Raw genomic sequence first — 17579 nt, 5'->3', positions numbered from 1 at the left:
ACTATCTATTAAACTGTTAGAATCTATTTAAAAATACACACACTCAAATAAACAACCATCTATTATGATTAGTCACAAACCAACAACGAATTATTTCTAACAAAAAAATCCTAAGAAATCTGCAGTGAGTTATACCATTTTGCATTACATCAATGAAACAATAACAAACAAAACCTTGACGATTCTTAGAAATGTAGTAATACACCACAAGTTTCTACTTGGTAAGTGCCTAGTAATTTCAACACAATTGCAGTATTAACATTAAAGATTAATTGGCTGAAACCTGTTGCTCTTTAAATTCTCATTATTCATTTTTTTTCTTCATATGAAACTAATCACCAAAGATCATTAGAGGGAGTGTTGAATCATTGTACTAGCTGTTGAATGGATTTTCACTTTCTCTAACGGTTCATGTTCAGCTTACTACACTTTTAGCACAAATGAATGAACAATAGCCAAAGGATTTCCTGTGAAAGAAAACACTGTCAAGGACAATGTTTGGAAAATATTTTCCTTTGTTAGATAAACATGTAATTTGTATTAGCATTATCCGAACACTCTGAGTACTTGGTATGCTTATTTCTGTCTTCTAATCTTGTAAACATTGTTTTATAAAGACAATTTACAGTAAATTTAGCATTAATACACTGAAAGCAGTAACAGCACAAACAGTGAATCTTAATTACTGTATATACCCCACACCTTGTGACATCACCAAGAAAGTGACAAATTCTGAATACAGTATGGTACTAGAAAATGTGCATGGAAGACTATCTACGTGACTTTATGCACAAGGAATGTCAAATTTGATCTCAAGTCTGTAGGACACACCAGTATGCTACACAAACCCAGATAAATATTTGCATATATGTTAAACTTTCTTTTAGAAGACTTGGCATGTGATACATACTATAATATTTATATGCTCTATTCTAATTATATACACAGTATTAGTAATCATTAACATATGTATTTACACGTGTCTTTTAATTTCACTGTAAAAGCAACCATATAACTGGCATCTCCGAAAAGTATAGATTAGAATAGTAAAGAACAATTTTCAAGTATCATGACCACGACAAGTGGTTCAAAAGCCTGGATAATCTCTATCCACTCGAAATACAAGACACAGCAGCAAAAATATATACATAGCTTAGTTACAGATTACTTACTATAATGAACATGTAAAATTTTCTTCTCAGATATTTGTTGACTTTAAAAATTACTATCCCATTAAAACTAAAGAGATCTGGAAGGCAGTGGATGTGCCTTCCCATGATGGTAGAAGCTATTGTATTGGACAAGAAAATTACAAATACTACTGGAATAGGAAAGCTTTTCAATTAATGTGTTGAACCTGAAGGAAGGACTGAGGGATTCCTTCAGGCACAGCAGGCAAAGAAGGCTACAGGTCTCAGAAGGCCCTCGGACTGTGAACCCCACCCAGACAAACAGAATCACTAGTGAGTGTGTCCCAAGTTATATGAAGGACCAAAAGCACACTCAGGTGTCAGGATTTTCCCCTGAAATGAGGTAACTGCCCTTCATCATACCAAACTGTTCCTAGATCAGCAAAGGCCTGACTACCAAGCAATGACGAAAAGGGAAGCAGATGACTGAGAAGCACAAGACAACCACAGGGTCAGACAGAAGACTTGAGCCCTGCCCATGCCCAGTGGTGGCTTCCTAGGGACCACTCTCCCAAAGCAGAGAAGTGGCAGAGCAAGAAGGTTTCCCAAAGCAATCTCTAAAAGTCCTTCAACAAGTACCACAAATCCAGGTTTTATCTTAACTTGTCGATTCAATTCAACAAGCAGATACGCCCCTTGTTGAGCGGGCAGTGAAAGGAATATGAGTTCAGAAACATTATATTTATGAGACATGAATGTGTACAGGAAGACTGCTCAAAACTTTATTCATTAGCACGAAAAAGTGCTTGTCATCTTCTCACCAATAATTGGCACTAAGCAAATGAGTTTTTGATCCCCTCCTACTTCTGTACAATCTTTAAAAATAAAAAAATTAAATGCAACAAGCCTAGGTTTTTAACCAGCCTTTTATCCTTCGTAAGCAAGACAAAGGAACATAAGGAATTTCTAAACCTATTGTTTATATTTTGTATTGTGTCAGCCCTCCTACATTATTAGGCAGAACAACATTTCAAAAAGTGTCTGATCGCATTAAATTCATATTGGACTATGTGCACTCTCCTTACAAGGAAAGAGAGCTCAACTAAAGTAAATGGATATGCACCAACTTACCAGCTGTATTTTAGATGGTTGTTCGTATTAACGTAGAAGTAAAAAGATGGTAGCATAATTAATACTTGTATATCTAAATGATAAAAGTAATTAACTCATGGAGCGAACTTTTGGAAACAACAGGTAAGCAAGCAAAGCTCTTTTCTTTAGGTGTAAAGCCCTGAAGTCTGTAACATCAGAATATGACAATGCAATATCTAACATCACCATTTTGTTCAATATTTTCTTTTCTTATGTACTTCTCAAACACCAAAATACTTAAAAATAAATGCTTGAATAAACTCCCAAAAAGTGCTAAATAAAGTTAGATGAATTAATCTGCTAAGATACTAAAGAATTTAACTACTCTTAAAACAATATGAGTTAAATAGATTTTGTCATTATATTTAGATGAGCATTTCTTCAGGGAAACTGTCCAGCATCTTAGAAAGAGGCAGGACCGTGTTTTGTAAAACATGAGCAGCAGAGATTGTTATGCTAAGTAGTTTTTTGGTAGGAAAGATAAGTAAAGAAGAGCATGAAAATCTGTGTAATTTGCAAGTGAATGACTTAAGGATGCCCAAGGGCAGATTATTAGTATTTTTTGAAAGTATCCTAAGACTCTTAATAGTAAATAAGCTGTTTTGTGCATCTGAGCCGTAAAAGCTTTCAACTGCCTACTGCTTCCAATGTGTTTTAGGTATGTTCCACCAATATCTAGAGCAGTAGTGAGGACTACAAAACTGGAACAACAGCTTACTACAAATGCCAATAGTAGAAAAAGATACCTCAAGCATAAAGATTCTTGGATGTACATACATTGTTGGTCTCCAGGAAAGACACTGCACTGGGAATAAAAGCAAGTTTAAACATCTGCTATAAGCATGTAAGAACAGGTTCTTTCACAGAGTTCCTTTTCTAATATAACTATATTCCTTTTGTTTTTTAATAATAAAATGTTTTTAGATTAAAGAGTAGCAGAAGATGAGAATAACATGAATATTGGGGACTAATGACTTTTGTATTAGAACCAATTTATGGTGCAAATTGTTTATAATACTCTTCACATGAGACATGAAAAACGTAAGAAATATGGTATTGTAGAAGGGTGCATTCATCCTCCAAGCTGTGAGCCATGAGCTCAGGCTCTCCAGAAGCTAGACTATAAAGAAGTCCTATACTTCACTACCCAGACTTGTGTAGACCTTCTTCCCTGGGACTTCATTTCATGCAGTTGCAGTTCAATGGGCAGTTTTAATCCTTTTCTGTACAAAACTGCAAAAGCATCTATCACTACCCTTCTCATGGATCTTTATTTAAAAAAAAAAATTAATTTAATTTTAAAATTATTTGGGTTACTGTAAGGCAATTGTGAAATATTTTGAATTAGCTTTGTCAAAATCCTGCCACTGGTCTTCATCACTGTTGCTCTTCAAACTGTTCAAAGTACTCTCTCTGGCTTCATGACTCATCTGGATGACTTCATTCTCATTGTAGCCAATACAAAAGTCTCACAGCTTTTTGCAGGTAAATGGATTTGAATATTTTGTTTTGTCACAAGAAAATGTAATTTCAAGTGTTTTCCCTGGCTCTGCAGCCTGTATTATCTTTTACTGCACAAGGATACTGATCCCTGAAAGGCTACTGTTGTCACCATTTAAAATCCTGGGTGAAAAGCACCATCTTTGCAAGATTCTGAGACAGTGACAACCCTTGTCTACAAACACCAGTAAAACCAACCCAGAAACTAAGCTAGGCACACATTTATTTTGAGTATCTAGCTGATCATGTTTCCAACAACATCATTCTTTCCTACACTACCTTCCAACATATTATTTTTCTCCCCTGCTTGTTGTGTGTGTTGTGTTTTATCTGGTCTTTAGGCTTTGGCTTACTTGCAGCAAAAACTGTATCATCTATGAAGAGTCAAAATACTTATGAAATTATAAAATAACACAAAACAACACAAAAAACCCTCCAAAAATAAAGCTGAAGATCCTAAGAGCCTTAGGCTGTACCATACTCATACTACAGTTCCGTCTTTAACCAAGATGCATTATATTTTACATGACGTGCTACATTACTGCTGAGCCAAAGAGGTCTTCACAAAGAGGCCTAAAAGCGTAACTTTAGGGAACATCTTTAAATGCCAAGAAACAGAAAACAATTCTGAAAAACAACCAACCAACAGATAAATCCTGGATATATTTTCAAATGACTCTGCCTCTAAACTTTTCCCATGGAGGTGATAAGTGACATAGCAAGTGAAGAGAAAAAGAAAACTCAGAAATACAAGGTAAAACAAAACCAGAGAAGCAAACAAATGAAAGTCTGTTCACAACCTGAAATGAGAACTATTCTGAATATGACATATTTCCTCCATAAATGTCTGTGCTGGCCATGGGCCTACGGTCCCCATATGCAGATTTCATGTCCTCCAAATTTAGTTTATGAATCAGGAGTACGATGCACAATTTTTTCCTATAGCACAAGCAAAATGAACATCTGTTCACTTTTTGCCACGTAGGTTTATATCTGTGTGGGTGGGTGTGAACAGAGCTCTTGATGTGTAATATTCTTCCCATCTGCACACCAGGTGGCACTGCATAGTTAATCAGAAGATAATAACAGGCATGAGGAGATTACTTACTTTTTGGGGAAGAGGCAGTAAATCAATCTCAAAGGATTTTTTTTTAAAAACAAGGTACATCAATGCTTGGACTTTTAATTTCTTTTTTTGGTGTGTAATTTCATTCCAATCAATGGAATCATCTGATTATATCATAGTTTGAATGGTACGTTAATTAACGATGAATGACTGCAATTATCACAAAGGTTCTTTCCACAAGGGATTTAATTTTTTTCTTTTTTATGTATGGTTTTAACCCTTGCAAGCAGGATATATTATTTAGGATACATCCAAGCAACAATCTGCTTGCATTTACTCTGTATGCTCACCTAACCTACCATTTTGCAGAATTTAATAGAAACTCTGGATACCCTAATACAATAAAACTGACTTTATAGCAATTCAACATTACAAGATGGAGGAAGAAACAAGAAAGCTTCACTACTAGTGGTATTTGCTCTATAATGAGAAGTTAACTATAAAGTTAGTTAGAGCTGCAAGTTTAAGCCTATGGACACTAAAGTGAAAGTGCTTAAGCAATTTCTGGGAAAGGGGGCTTAAGATTTTTTTAAATATTTTACCAAATAAACCAATCTTTGAAGATATATTTTTATCTGATCTCTATATAAAGAGAATGTAAATGTTATGTAAAGCTCAAATGTTACAGAATAAGGATAGAGGTTTGTGTGAAAGTCTGCAGAAAATATGTTTATGGAGATAAGCCTTTCTATGTATTTGTTTGAATGTCACATGAAAAATGTCCTTTAATACTTTAAATATTTAGGTCATTCATTTTCATTCAATTAAATAGTTGCATAAAAAATTTGTTTTGTATTGTCTCTTTCAAAAAGAATATACAATGCTTTGTGGCGTCTTAAAAGACAGAACCACGGAATCCTGTTTTCCAAAGAATGTAGCTGAACTTCAAGAAGGTTGAGTAATAAAAGCCTAGTATTTCTGCATTTGCTCTGATAGCAAAATGAGACACATACACATAGATGTTTTTTGTAAAAATCATAAGTATTCTACTCTGAAAATCAACCAAGTGACACAGTAACCCAAAGCATTCAGACTACTCTGTTCTCCGTAAGGTACCCTTTGCTGCCTTACTTTGCTGTCTCTGAGGACCATGTGCTCCCTCTCCTCTAGCCCCTCACCCCATCATTGATTTCTCCTTTTGCTCTCAGCATGCCGATTCTCTATTGTCCCGAGTCTCTATGGTGTTTACAGAAGGCAGCAACTGATGCAAGACTTTTTTTTTTTAATAGCAAAATTCTCAAACTGATTTGTCAGCTTAATCACAAATCTTCACAAACTTTTCTTACCAAAAAACAGAGCTGATTCTATATAGAGTACATTGATTGTAGTCTAACAAATCTGGAAAGGATTTTTTTTTTTTTTTAATATGCATAGTTTTAGAGGTCAGTTTTAAAACTTTGAAAGTTCAATTGGGAGATTTAATTCCTATTCATTAACGTTTGTGAATAACAAAATAAAACCAATAGACTTGTAACTGGAAGATAAATGGAATTTTAAAAAGAAAAGTTTAAGGACTCTAATTCTACATCTGTAATTCTTGATCACCATTTTTAATGGTCCACTGAAATAAGACTGAATAAGTTTAGAAATTGCAGCAAACTAAATGACAATAGAAAGAGAACCAAAAAATATAGTAGATACTCCCAGAATATATTTAACAGGTTATTCCTCCCTTTGTTTGGCTGCTACGTTTTAGTCCTGTGAAAAAATTCTCATCTGTGCTATTGCCTATCATTACTTTTGATGCAACAAACTGAGATTCATGGACTACCCTTTAATACTTATGTTAGCTGTAATCTGAAAGCAGGACTGCTGGAGAAAAACAGAAGAATGGTCTCTCTCTTAGGTCCTTGTATGCAAAACACAAGATAACATCTGCTGCCAGATGTTGCAAAATATACATCTTTGTAGAGAGGAAACTGAGAGGACATGAGAGTAAATGATGTACAGGGAAGAGGCAATTCACATATTGATCCTCTAGAAATAAACAGAAGTACAGCATTAAGAACTAGTTGGATGAAACACAGCTCAGATAAGGCAAAACCCAGGAGACTGAAGGAAAAAACTACCAAAAGCAAAAAAGGTAACAGGCAATCCTGTGACTGACATTCACCTACGATTTGTTCTGAGGTTCTTCTATCAAAGGGCAGTGCTGGCTTCCAGTGTGCCATTGCCCAGATTGATCTCTTTCATTATCACTTATCCGGGTAACTATGAAAGCTTTTCCTCAGATCTAGTCTTTGCTAGTTCAACATACGTCTTTATAACCCCAAATTCCACATCAGTCTCTACAACATTGCACACACAGCTACAGCCTGATTGGGAAAGAAAGATGGTGCAAAACAAAATAGTATGGGGGGAAGGTGTGACTCAAATTGAGATCCCAGAAGTTGCCAAAGGTTGGTGACACATACTAGCCATTGGTTCATTTTCAGGTCTAGTACAAGATGTTCTTCTGAGCTTTAAACAGTGACCTAAATGCACCAGACCTACTGGCTGAAGAGAGTCTTTCACCTTAAGATAAACTATCATAGTCTCAATGCCTCAGTAAACAATGACTTGAAGCTAAGCATCTTTTTTTTATTATTATGTATTTTAGAGTAAGGCTGTTAACCTGTACCCTTCTGGGAACTTCTTAGGAATTCTTTACCCTTCAGGTCTGAAACAGAGCAAACACATCAACTAGAGCACACTTTCAATACCTTTCCAAACAGCTCTCACAAAAAGCCCTTGCTATTCATTTTTCTTCAATATGGTCACTTACGAGAAGTGATCAAACCTCAGTCACCTATGCTTTACCTTCCACAGACTCAGCTGAGGAGTATACTTTCCCTACCTCACGTGACATTCCCACAGAGCAATAGATTTTTGCTCATGCATGAGTGTGTGAAAAATAGCTTTCAAAGTTTTCTTTGCATCTCCTCCTGCCCTCATGTAGCTGGCTATTTACAAGTGCTCTTCCATTTCGTGAATCATGTGGACTCTTGTACAAACCCGACTGACAAATTCTTGAGTTCCAGCTCATTTGCAAGACTAAAGGCTCTTCAAAAACTCCTCTCACCGTGTACTCCCTCGTCCCATCAGGGACTTCATCTTCTTTTACACACCCGTTCACTTTTTCTGCCACTAATAGGGAAAATTCAAAACTACCATGTTTTTTTTCCATAAAGGTACAGATTCATTCAGAAGCAAATTACAACAAACTCAAAAAAAAAAAAAATCTATTTTATGTAAGTAGTGCTCTCCAATTATTTTACTCCCATGATTCAGAGTAATGTTCAAATGTGACATTTCATTGGATATATGTTTGTTCAGTAGGCAAAGAACACAAAAAGAAATACAGTACAGACTCATTATGGAAAAACTGCTGTTGTTTAGAGTTTATAAATGCTCTCTTGCATTAATATAGCTAACCCTAGAAATCTGTAACCTTTTGGTTTGTCCTCCATCTTTCACTACCATTATGCAAGGCCACATTATTGTCCAGTCTTACACAGTACTGTAAAAGAGACATGACAGGCAGACATGGGGGTACAGAGAGGGACAAACTTCATCATGAATGCAAGGTAGCTTCCAGTAACAACCCTTTGTAGGAACACATAATCCTTCATTATCATTTATACCCTCTGTTTCCTAATACAATCAGTGAACACATGGTCTACAGGAGAATTATGCTTCAGATACCTTCTCTTGTTTATTAAAATTCTGGCTGTGTCCCTTTACCTAGCGTCTGTATGGCACAATGTTGTCTATATACATTTCTAACCAAAAATATTTTGTATTAGAATAACTTTACTAAGGTCAGAAAATAAACTCATATACATAAACAAACATTCCAATCCTATGTGTAAAATGTTCAGTGGTCATTTTTGCTAACCTTTAACTGCACTGTTATTTTAAATTTATGAGTCAGAAATGCAGGGGAATCATGCTGATGTTCCAAAAATGACTGATAATTTTTTCCTAAATGCTAGACTCTCAGAAAACAAATGTTTATTTATGAATTAATCCCTCATTGGTGAGATTTCAGAAAGCAGTTTGAAAGACAAAGATTAAAACAATAAAGAAGATAAATTGGACCATTGCCTCATATACAATTACATCAAAATATGACACATCAGAAATTCCTATACATGGGAAGTCTCTAACAATGTGAGAATTTAGGATTATATAAATCACAATGCTCTGTACTATAATCACATGACAGAATAGACCTGCAAAGCTTATTATACTGCATGCCCAGATGGTAAACAACAGTTGTCGCTGTACGAAGAATTACATCTCTGTAATCAATAATAGGAAGGAGGAACAGTTGGACAACTTGTTTCCTATTATGTTCACTTAGGCAACGTCTAGATCAATAAAGAGCATTAAGCTTCATACCAACTGTAGACGATGCCTGCTCAACATGCCTATCATATGGTAGCGATGGGTCCAGCTGTACTTCAAAATACTTGTAAATAGATAAAAATTTGAATCTAACATTAAAAGGAAGCAACGATTCAAATAGCAGGCAGGTGCAGGACTTCCTGTGCATATGAGAGAAGACAGACCTATGATGACAGTTTTAGTATAAGTCAAAGTCAGCTTATTTTATTAACCCATCCCATAATTACATTTCACTACAGCCTATCTGAAGGATGTTACATGTTTTATATGGAGGAAAGGAAAAAAGCAACCAAGCGTGGTATCACTGGCTTACATATAGACTCAGTAATTATGTGGGTATAGTAAGCTGTTCGCAAAAATTGAAAACTGAACTTGTGTATCGCTGTAGGCCAATATGGCAATTAATTAAGAGTAATTTTTTAGTTCATCCATTTTTTAACTATTTAAACAAACAATAAATCAGCCCATTCAGCTACATTCGCGTCTTACTCAAAAATTGATCATATAAATGTGAAAATTTTAATAAATAACTGTCTTAAGACAGCTAGCTTTAGCTTTGTGTTTTTTAAATTTTCCTTATCACAGAATGATAGGGGTTGGAAGGGACCTCTGGAGATCATCTAGTCCAACCCCCCCCGCCAGAGCAGGTTCACCTAGAGCAGACTGCACAGGAATGCATCCATATTCCAGGAAATTCCATACTTTCATAACGCATCAAATTGAAGCTGTCTCACATCAGACTATTAACACAGACACAAGTCCCAGTTTATTCTTAGAGAGTCATTCAATTTCAAGATGACAAAACACAGGACAGTGAGCGCTTCTCACCTATTCCAATAAAGACCACTTCATAGCCATCTTCTTTCAAGGTACGGAGTGTCATTCCATCCACTGCAAGGCCTTTACTAAAAATTATCTGGAAGAATTAAAGATTATTTGCTTTTAATGTGAAAAGGTGAAAATAATTTCTGTTGTGTCCTGCATACAGACATCTCGCAGGATTTTTCTAGTGAAAAAACAAAGCAATTTTTTTTTTTTTCCTCCAAGCCAGGCTTAAAAGGCCAGGTTGGCTCTGGTTTAAGCAAGTGGCCCAAACTAGATATAGGTAAAATGTACCTTCAGATCATCCTCACATGAGGGCCACTGCAGGCTAGCTGGGTTTCTGCTGTAAGCTAAAAAGAGTTAAAGCAAGCTAAACAAACAAACTAAGCCTGTCTATGGAACACAATACTGAAGTAAAGCTGAAAATGGCAGGTTTCTACCATGAGTAAATCGCTGTATTCAGTGCTGTCTACAAAAGGTTGTTTTCCCATGTGAAAATCAGAATTTAAGAATTCTTATGCCAAAAACTCTCAGTGAAGCCAGTGGTGTTTCTGTGGATTCAGAAAACCTGCCTGCAAAAGACTGGGCCAGAGATGGCAGTAAGTCTGAAGAACGTTCTGTGCAAATTACAGCATGCCTTATTTGCTCATAATGAAGCAGACTGTTCTGCGTGGTAAACTAACAAAGGTTTTCAAAATTATGAGTGAGATCAGTTTTGATTTAAACTTGCAACTGTTTAATGTTAATTTAGACAAGCAACAATGCTCAGAGTGCAGTGATTGGTGTTCACTTATTGAAAGAAATAAGTCACAGTAATAAAAATGCACCTATAATATACACTTGTTTCAGTTCCACTACTACTCACTTCCAGAAGCAAAAGCTGAAAAATAATTGTAATGTTCCACCAGCAACCTTGCTTTGAGCAGCCACTGCACAGGATGAGCAACAACTGTTACAAGAGTGAGACAGGGAAGAATGCTGCATGTTCAGCAAATCAACTATAGCAGTCTCCTGTGTAGAGGTCATGCAATTGAAGATACACACACCTTTTGCTCATCTCTCTAACCCCAAGGCTTTTGAGCACATAAAGTGTATGTGATTCCTCTTCTGATATTTTGTACTTCTTGACATGGGTATGTGTGGTTTTATCTCCATACTTTAGACTCTCTGAACTTGAATGTTTTCTCCCAGTTTTTGTTATATCACTTGTGGATTTGCTTTACAAAATGCCATGCTCCATTGTGTAAGCACTATACTTTGCGATCTTAACAGTTTCATCTTCATGTCCTCATGTATCCTGTTTGTTATTGAATCTGCCTATATTCTATTTAATATACTTTTCCTGTTGGGGAAAAAAAAGGCAGATGCAAAATTCAGTATACAATACTTAAAACACCAATTTTTTTTTGTCTTTGGAGATTCAGTATAAATTTTATCAAAGGTGCAAAAGCCATGTACACCTGTAATCCTTTCAAGAATACAGGCTACGTCCTCACTGGCAACAAAATGCATTCCATAAATTGTCATTACATTTTTTTATCCTATTGTGTACATATGTTATGAAAACCTAATGAAGGAATTTAAATGGCAATACTATTTTATGTGGGGATTCATGATACTCCTAAGGCCTAGATCTGTAATCCTTATTCAGCTGACTAATTCTTACTAATCTAAGTAGAATTACTTGAATAAACAGCAGTACTGAGCACTGACATAATACAGCACCTTCCACCACAGATTTGAAAAGCTTTCAGTAAACACCAGAAAATATTTCCAGCTTATAGAGGTATGAAGCTAAGGTACTTAGTTAACCAGCTTGCCAAAGGGTCAATTGCAAACCAGTGGCAGAGCTTGGAAGCAAATTTACATTGAGATTCTCTGCTGCACTTCAAAACTGCAGAGGACTTGCAGGTCAAGATGACATGGTGGTTCTATCAGTCCATTCTGGAGACCTTGTCATAGCCTTGGGGAACTGAGTTTCGCAGGGGGTTCCCAGGAGCCTACGCCCAGCAATTCTGTCTAAAATTGTCTCAATGCTCTATTTTTAATCCCATTCCTAACTCAACCTCCATTCCGTCAGTCTTTTCAAGGGTTGCAAAGGGATCTTTGGAGTGGTAAAATAAACCTGCAGCATTTAAAGCCTCATCTTACATCTTACCAGCATTTTTATAAAACCTGGGCACGATGAGGTTCTCACTTGGGTCTTGTGAAAACACTCTACTGCTTTTACGGTATAAACCGACATGAAAGATTCCGAGAATAATTTCTTGCTTCACTGAATGCTTTAGTTTCATGTTAAAAATATCTTATCCCTCCTGGTACTCAAAAACTTGATCCAGTGACTACATTTGTAACTTCTATTAAAACATGCAGCAGTTGTAAATACTATCTAAATCTTCAGCTCAAGCCCTAAATTAACAATAAAGCAATGTTCCCATTATCTATAAACAACACACATTTGTTTAACAGAATAACGCATAACTATCACTTTCCAAGAAGCTGAATGACTGTTATTGTTTATAATAAATGATCATGTTAACTCTTTGTTTAATTGGATGCATTTTATTATAAAATTAACTTGGATACAAGACTGTATTATGAACCATTAAGAAAAAGCTCAGGGAGAGAGAACAAAAGGAGAAGTATCAAATATGAATGTTTTAAGTAATGCCAAACTTGCATGAAAAAAACTCGATTAAAAAAATCAAATCATTCCAATAGTTACATTGAACCCCTAAAGCAATTTAGGAATTTGTTTCTTACAGACAATTAATCACATGCAGGCATGCTAGATGAGAACTATTGATTGCCCTTTTCTAAACTAGTGGCATTCAGACAGGAGACAGACAAATGCCCTGAGCAAGAGGAAGCATCTTCCTGCCTCTGTCTAGCGTAGCTTTTAATTGTTCTTTACTAATGTGCATGACATTTTGCTGTTAATCTTTGGAAGAGTTCTTGTTCTTTTTTCTTTGAGCTATACATAGGCAGGATATATTTTCATTACCTTCACTCCAAGATCCTTCATAAGCTCAGCTTCAAAATTCACTACATCATATGGCAATCGGAACTGAGGAATTTCAGATGTACTAAAATAAATAAAAACGCTTGTGAAATACTTCAGGCTATTAGGTAGAAAGGCTTTTTTTAGTTGTTAAAAATTCAATACTTATAACACACCTTAGTTAATTTTGATGTATGTGAATGGAAATGTGCTGAAGCTTGACCCTTGGCTTTTTTAAATTGTTAGAGTGACAAAACAGCATTATTCACTCAATGCTAAAAATATAGGCCAGGAAGGCAGTACCCTGAGGCCAATCCTACCCACACTTGTAGGCAACCATTTAATATATGTTAAGCTTGGGTCCAAAAGAGCTTCAGCTCCATTCCATTTGTTCACCAGAATATGTAACACTAAACAAACTTAAGTCATCCATTTAAGAAAAGATCTCATGGCTACTGAAAGCAAAGTGATCTTCTAGCAATCATGCATTAAGCTATCCAATAAGAAAGAATGAAATTTTCCATATTTTTTTGAAAACTTTTGTATATGCTACTTTGAGCAATGGTATTTAAAACTGTACCACCCTTCATTTCTACTTCATAAATTTTTTATGATCTTTCAGGATGGACAAAGTCAGTAATTTTCTACCAGGTCTTGGTGTCAAGTCTGCTTTTTGACTTAATGTTTATTAGCTGGCAATTTTTCCTCCTGGGGCAGATTAGGAATGACATCTTCAAGTTCCCAGAATCATAGCTCTGCTGAATGGGAAAACTGCAGTGCCAGCATAGAATCTCAGTTTATATCTACTGGTACAGATCTTTATCTCCAATGAAATGACATCTACTTATGCCAGTTCAAAATTTCTCTTGTAAAACACATTACAGGTAAACACAGCAAAGTTCTATTTTAGTTTTGTTCAATGAAGATAAAAAGCCCTGACTACGCAGAAAAGTTAAAGTCTCTCCCCAGATATTTCTGAGCTTCAAATAGTCTAATCTGTTGTCAAATTAATGGATTTGTAATTTCCATAACAAAGCACTGGCACAAGAGATTCACTGTGGCTTTATTCTATATGTTGCTAGTGACCACACCATCTTTAACATCTAACTTTGACAGGCCAGAAGGATTTTATTTATTTTAAGTTGCATCAGCTTTAATTATATTGATAAGACACTGGTGTTCTTCCTTATCATTTCTAATACTGCCCTTTTTTCACCTTTCCTGACCAGTGTGCAATGAAAAGTATTCTAAATATCAGATATAATGAACATGTCACAACAATACAACTTTCATAGGTCATGCTAAGTAAAAAGGTGTCTGAGGCAGAAACTAATGTATCAATATGACTCTGCAACAGAGATTCAATAAAGAAATCTAATAAAATAAGGGAAGTTCTATTTTCCAAGCCACCTATATATTTGTTGAAGGCCTGTCATTTCCATGACTCTTAGAAGAATCCAGAACAGCACTAGCTGTGTTTTGTCGCTGTCAGAATTTGTAAACAATTTTTTCTCATATTAAACATTTACTTACAGTTTTGTGCCATGGAGTATACCCACATATATGTACATACAAACGTACATATATGTTCATATGCAAATACACACAGTTCTGTGGGGACACATGCATGCACATTTACCATGAAAATAAACATTTTATGAAAGTCAACTGGTACATCAATAATTCTGCTATAATTTCTTTCAGCAGCAGAAGACAGTCTCTGACTCTGCAATGGAGAAACAGAGGGGGAGAAGGAAACAGGGCAGAGGTGCAGGAGGGATGCAGTGGATGGGAACAGTGTCCCACAAATTCACCTCTTCCTCAAAATCTGATCCAAGTTAGAGGTGTGTAGACAGGTGTTTGGTGTTTCTCAGTGATCCCAAATTACTTTTGCTCAAGAGACACCCTTTTAGCCTAGTGAGAGAAATATTTTGGTTTTTTGTAAACCAGTGGCATAGCTAGGAGCATAAGCAGTGAGAAGCTTGTTCGCAGTCTCTAAGCAAGAGCGTGATCTGCACATGCCTACTCTACTATAAAGCATAAATTTTACACAACTGGTGAAATGTAGGAAAATCTGCCCATGAATGTGAAAAATTCAGGTATGTCCAGACAACCACAGACTTATGCTAGGCTTAAGTATTACACCGCAGAATCACTAGACAGCTTTCTATATATTAAAGTTAGCTATGATCTAACATGTAAGTGAAGAAACATCCTAGTTAAAAACACTAAAAAAAAGGCAGCGCAAACTAAAAAAGGGCACAAGCAGTGCCCTTCCAAACAGCTGATTCCAAATACAAAATTAATTTGGTCTTGTTAGCCATTTGCAGTAGTTTATGAAGCCTTGAAAACACACCTATCAATAACCTAAACTTGTTAAAAGATGTACTGCAAAGACTTACAATTGCAATAATGGATGATTGCTGCCACAGGCCAGCCTCCCTTCTGTTCCAAGTTTAAAATAAGGACAAATGGAATTAATGCCCTTAAACCAGATGTGAAACTTTTTACAATGAATGGAAATAAAATTTGACCTTGATTGCTATGCGTTCTTTCATAGAATCAAAGAATTATTTAGGTTGAAAAAGACCTTTAAGTCCATTGAGTCCAAACGTAAGACTTTTAAGACTCAAAAGAAAGACAGACGTATTAAAATGCACTGCTTGACCATTAAGGATACTAACACAACAGGCAAAATTTAGTGTAAGGCTTTTTGCAGTAGAACAAACAACAGACTAAGCTTCATTCTAAATTCAAATTACAACATGAAGAACAGATGTAACATAAGATCACATTGCTTCAAATATGCAAGCATACAGTAAGCAACTGCAGCATTGTGCTGTAAGCAACTGTAGAAAGTACTGTATTATGTTGTTGAGCCCAACCTGAGTCTAACCTGTCACCAAGTAAAACTTCATTGGTAGAAACATCTCATTATTTCTTACTATTTTACAGCAACAAAACTGATTTTAAATCTCGTATTTATGAAAACGTGCTACTCAACAGGTGAATAGGTATTTCATATACTAAATTCGCAATCCTCTATGGCAACCAGTTCAAGTAAAACAGCTCCACAGTTAAATGCCTATGTATTAACACCTTGATAATTAGGTATAATACTTCTGAACCTCACTGGGAAAAATGCAAGTCGTCAGTTCAGTTTCTCAAGCACTGATTCTCTATCTTCCAGAGCACTGAATAAGTATTTGACATTATGACATTATGGATCAAATTCATTAACAGTGTCAACTCTACTGATTTCATTGATGCTGCAGTGACAAATGTGAGCGCATCACCCTTCTTTCGCACTCTGTTTCTTTTCATTTTTTATTTTGTAAACACTTGAGCGTGACTACATCTTCAACATGTAAAATTTAATTTTGATTTTGAATAGGTTGGTATCTATGAGTTAGTTTCCGAAATATTTTATCTTATACTTAGGGGTTCCAACAAACCTATAAGATATGATCTCAGCCATTGTTACAGTGGTAAAAATTAATCTTCTAGTGTCAAGGACATGACACCGTGCAAGTATCAGCCAAGTGTTTACCATACAGAAAAACTGCAAAGGTTTCTGTATCTTCAATTTGTTGAATGTTGAGAATTGAAGGGGGGTTATTTCACTCTTATGGTGTGGTTTACTAAAGCTTTAAGTCCAAGCATACATGATGGATTTATTCATTGCCACCTTTATTTGCATAAGCTAGTTCATGAAAGCATTCTAAATTTAAAATTCTCCATGAAATTAGTATCTGTTTAAAGCATTTTAAACATCTCCTAATTCTTTCACTATATAGGACAAGTACTTCATCTTGTTTTAAAAGTTTTGGATAAGGGAAAATGGTTGCTGACATAATTTTCTAAAGTGTCAATTTGATAATAACAATTGCACCCTGGAATTTTAGAGGTCTTATGAAGACAATATAGGAGATAGCCGCTAGATTTTCAGTTAAAGCTTGCCTGTAACAGTACCTATTTTAACTTGAATGATTAATTACTTAAATAAAAAATAAGTTTTCCAGATCTGAAATCTTCTACTCTCTTCCTTTGATAAAGGTAGAGGGATAAACTATGTTTGCACAATATTTTTTGCTATGCTTTCTACAATCATTGGAAATAGTGCTTTGTTGTTATTGTTTTTTACCTTAAGCCACCAACGTACTCCTGCTTTTCAAATATGGTGATGTTTGAATAACCCAGTCGAGCCAAAAAGGAAGCACAACTCAAACTTGCAGGTCCTGCACCAAGGAGAGCTATCTTCACACGATAGGCTTCAGGCATATCTTCTAGAGGAGGTAAGGAAGGGTTTCTGATCTGAGGAATATTCATCGCTTTGAACACCTGAAAAGCAATACGTTCCACAGGTTACATACTTTACATTCTCTCCTTCAATTTTACTATGAATGACATGATGGAAGCTTCTGCTAGTACTGTCACGTATCATTGATGTATTATTGCA

General features: G+C 35.6%; 1 protein-coding gene across 1 annotated transcript in view; it reads right to left on the bottom strand.

The window, feature by feature from the left end:
* Positions 1 to 17579, bottom strand: part of DPYD (dihydropyrimidine dehydrogenase) — a 367872-nt gene that overhangs the window by 228417 nt on the left and 121876 nt on the right. Inside the window, exons 6-8 of the mRNA XM_059822172.1 lie at positions 17265 to 17461; positions 13124 to 13205; positions 10126 to 10213 (exon numbers count right to left, since the gene is read on the bottom strand). Of these exons, the coding sequence (XP_059678155.1) occupies positions 10126 to 10213; positions 13124 to 13205; positions 17265 to 17461 (367 nt within the window). The remainder of the gene's footprint in view (positions 1 to 10125; positions 10214 to 13123; positions 13206 to 17264; positions 17462 to 17579) is intronic.

This window comes from Gavia stellata, chromosome 10, assembly GCF_030936135.1.
Source record: "Gavia stellata isolate bGavSte3 chromosome 10, bGavSte3.hap2, whole genome shotgun sequence".
Taxonomy (NCBI): Eukaryota; Metazoa; Chordata; class Aves; order Gaviiformes; family Gaviidae; genus Gavia; species Gavia stellata.
The sequence above is the reverse complement of the archived record's forward strand: the minus strand, read 5'-3'. Positions and strand labels throughout refer to the sequence as shown.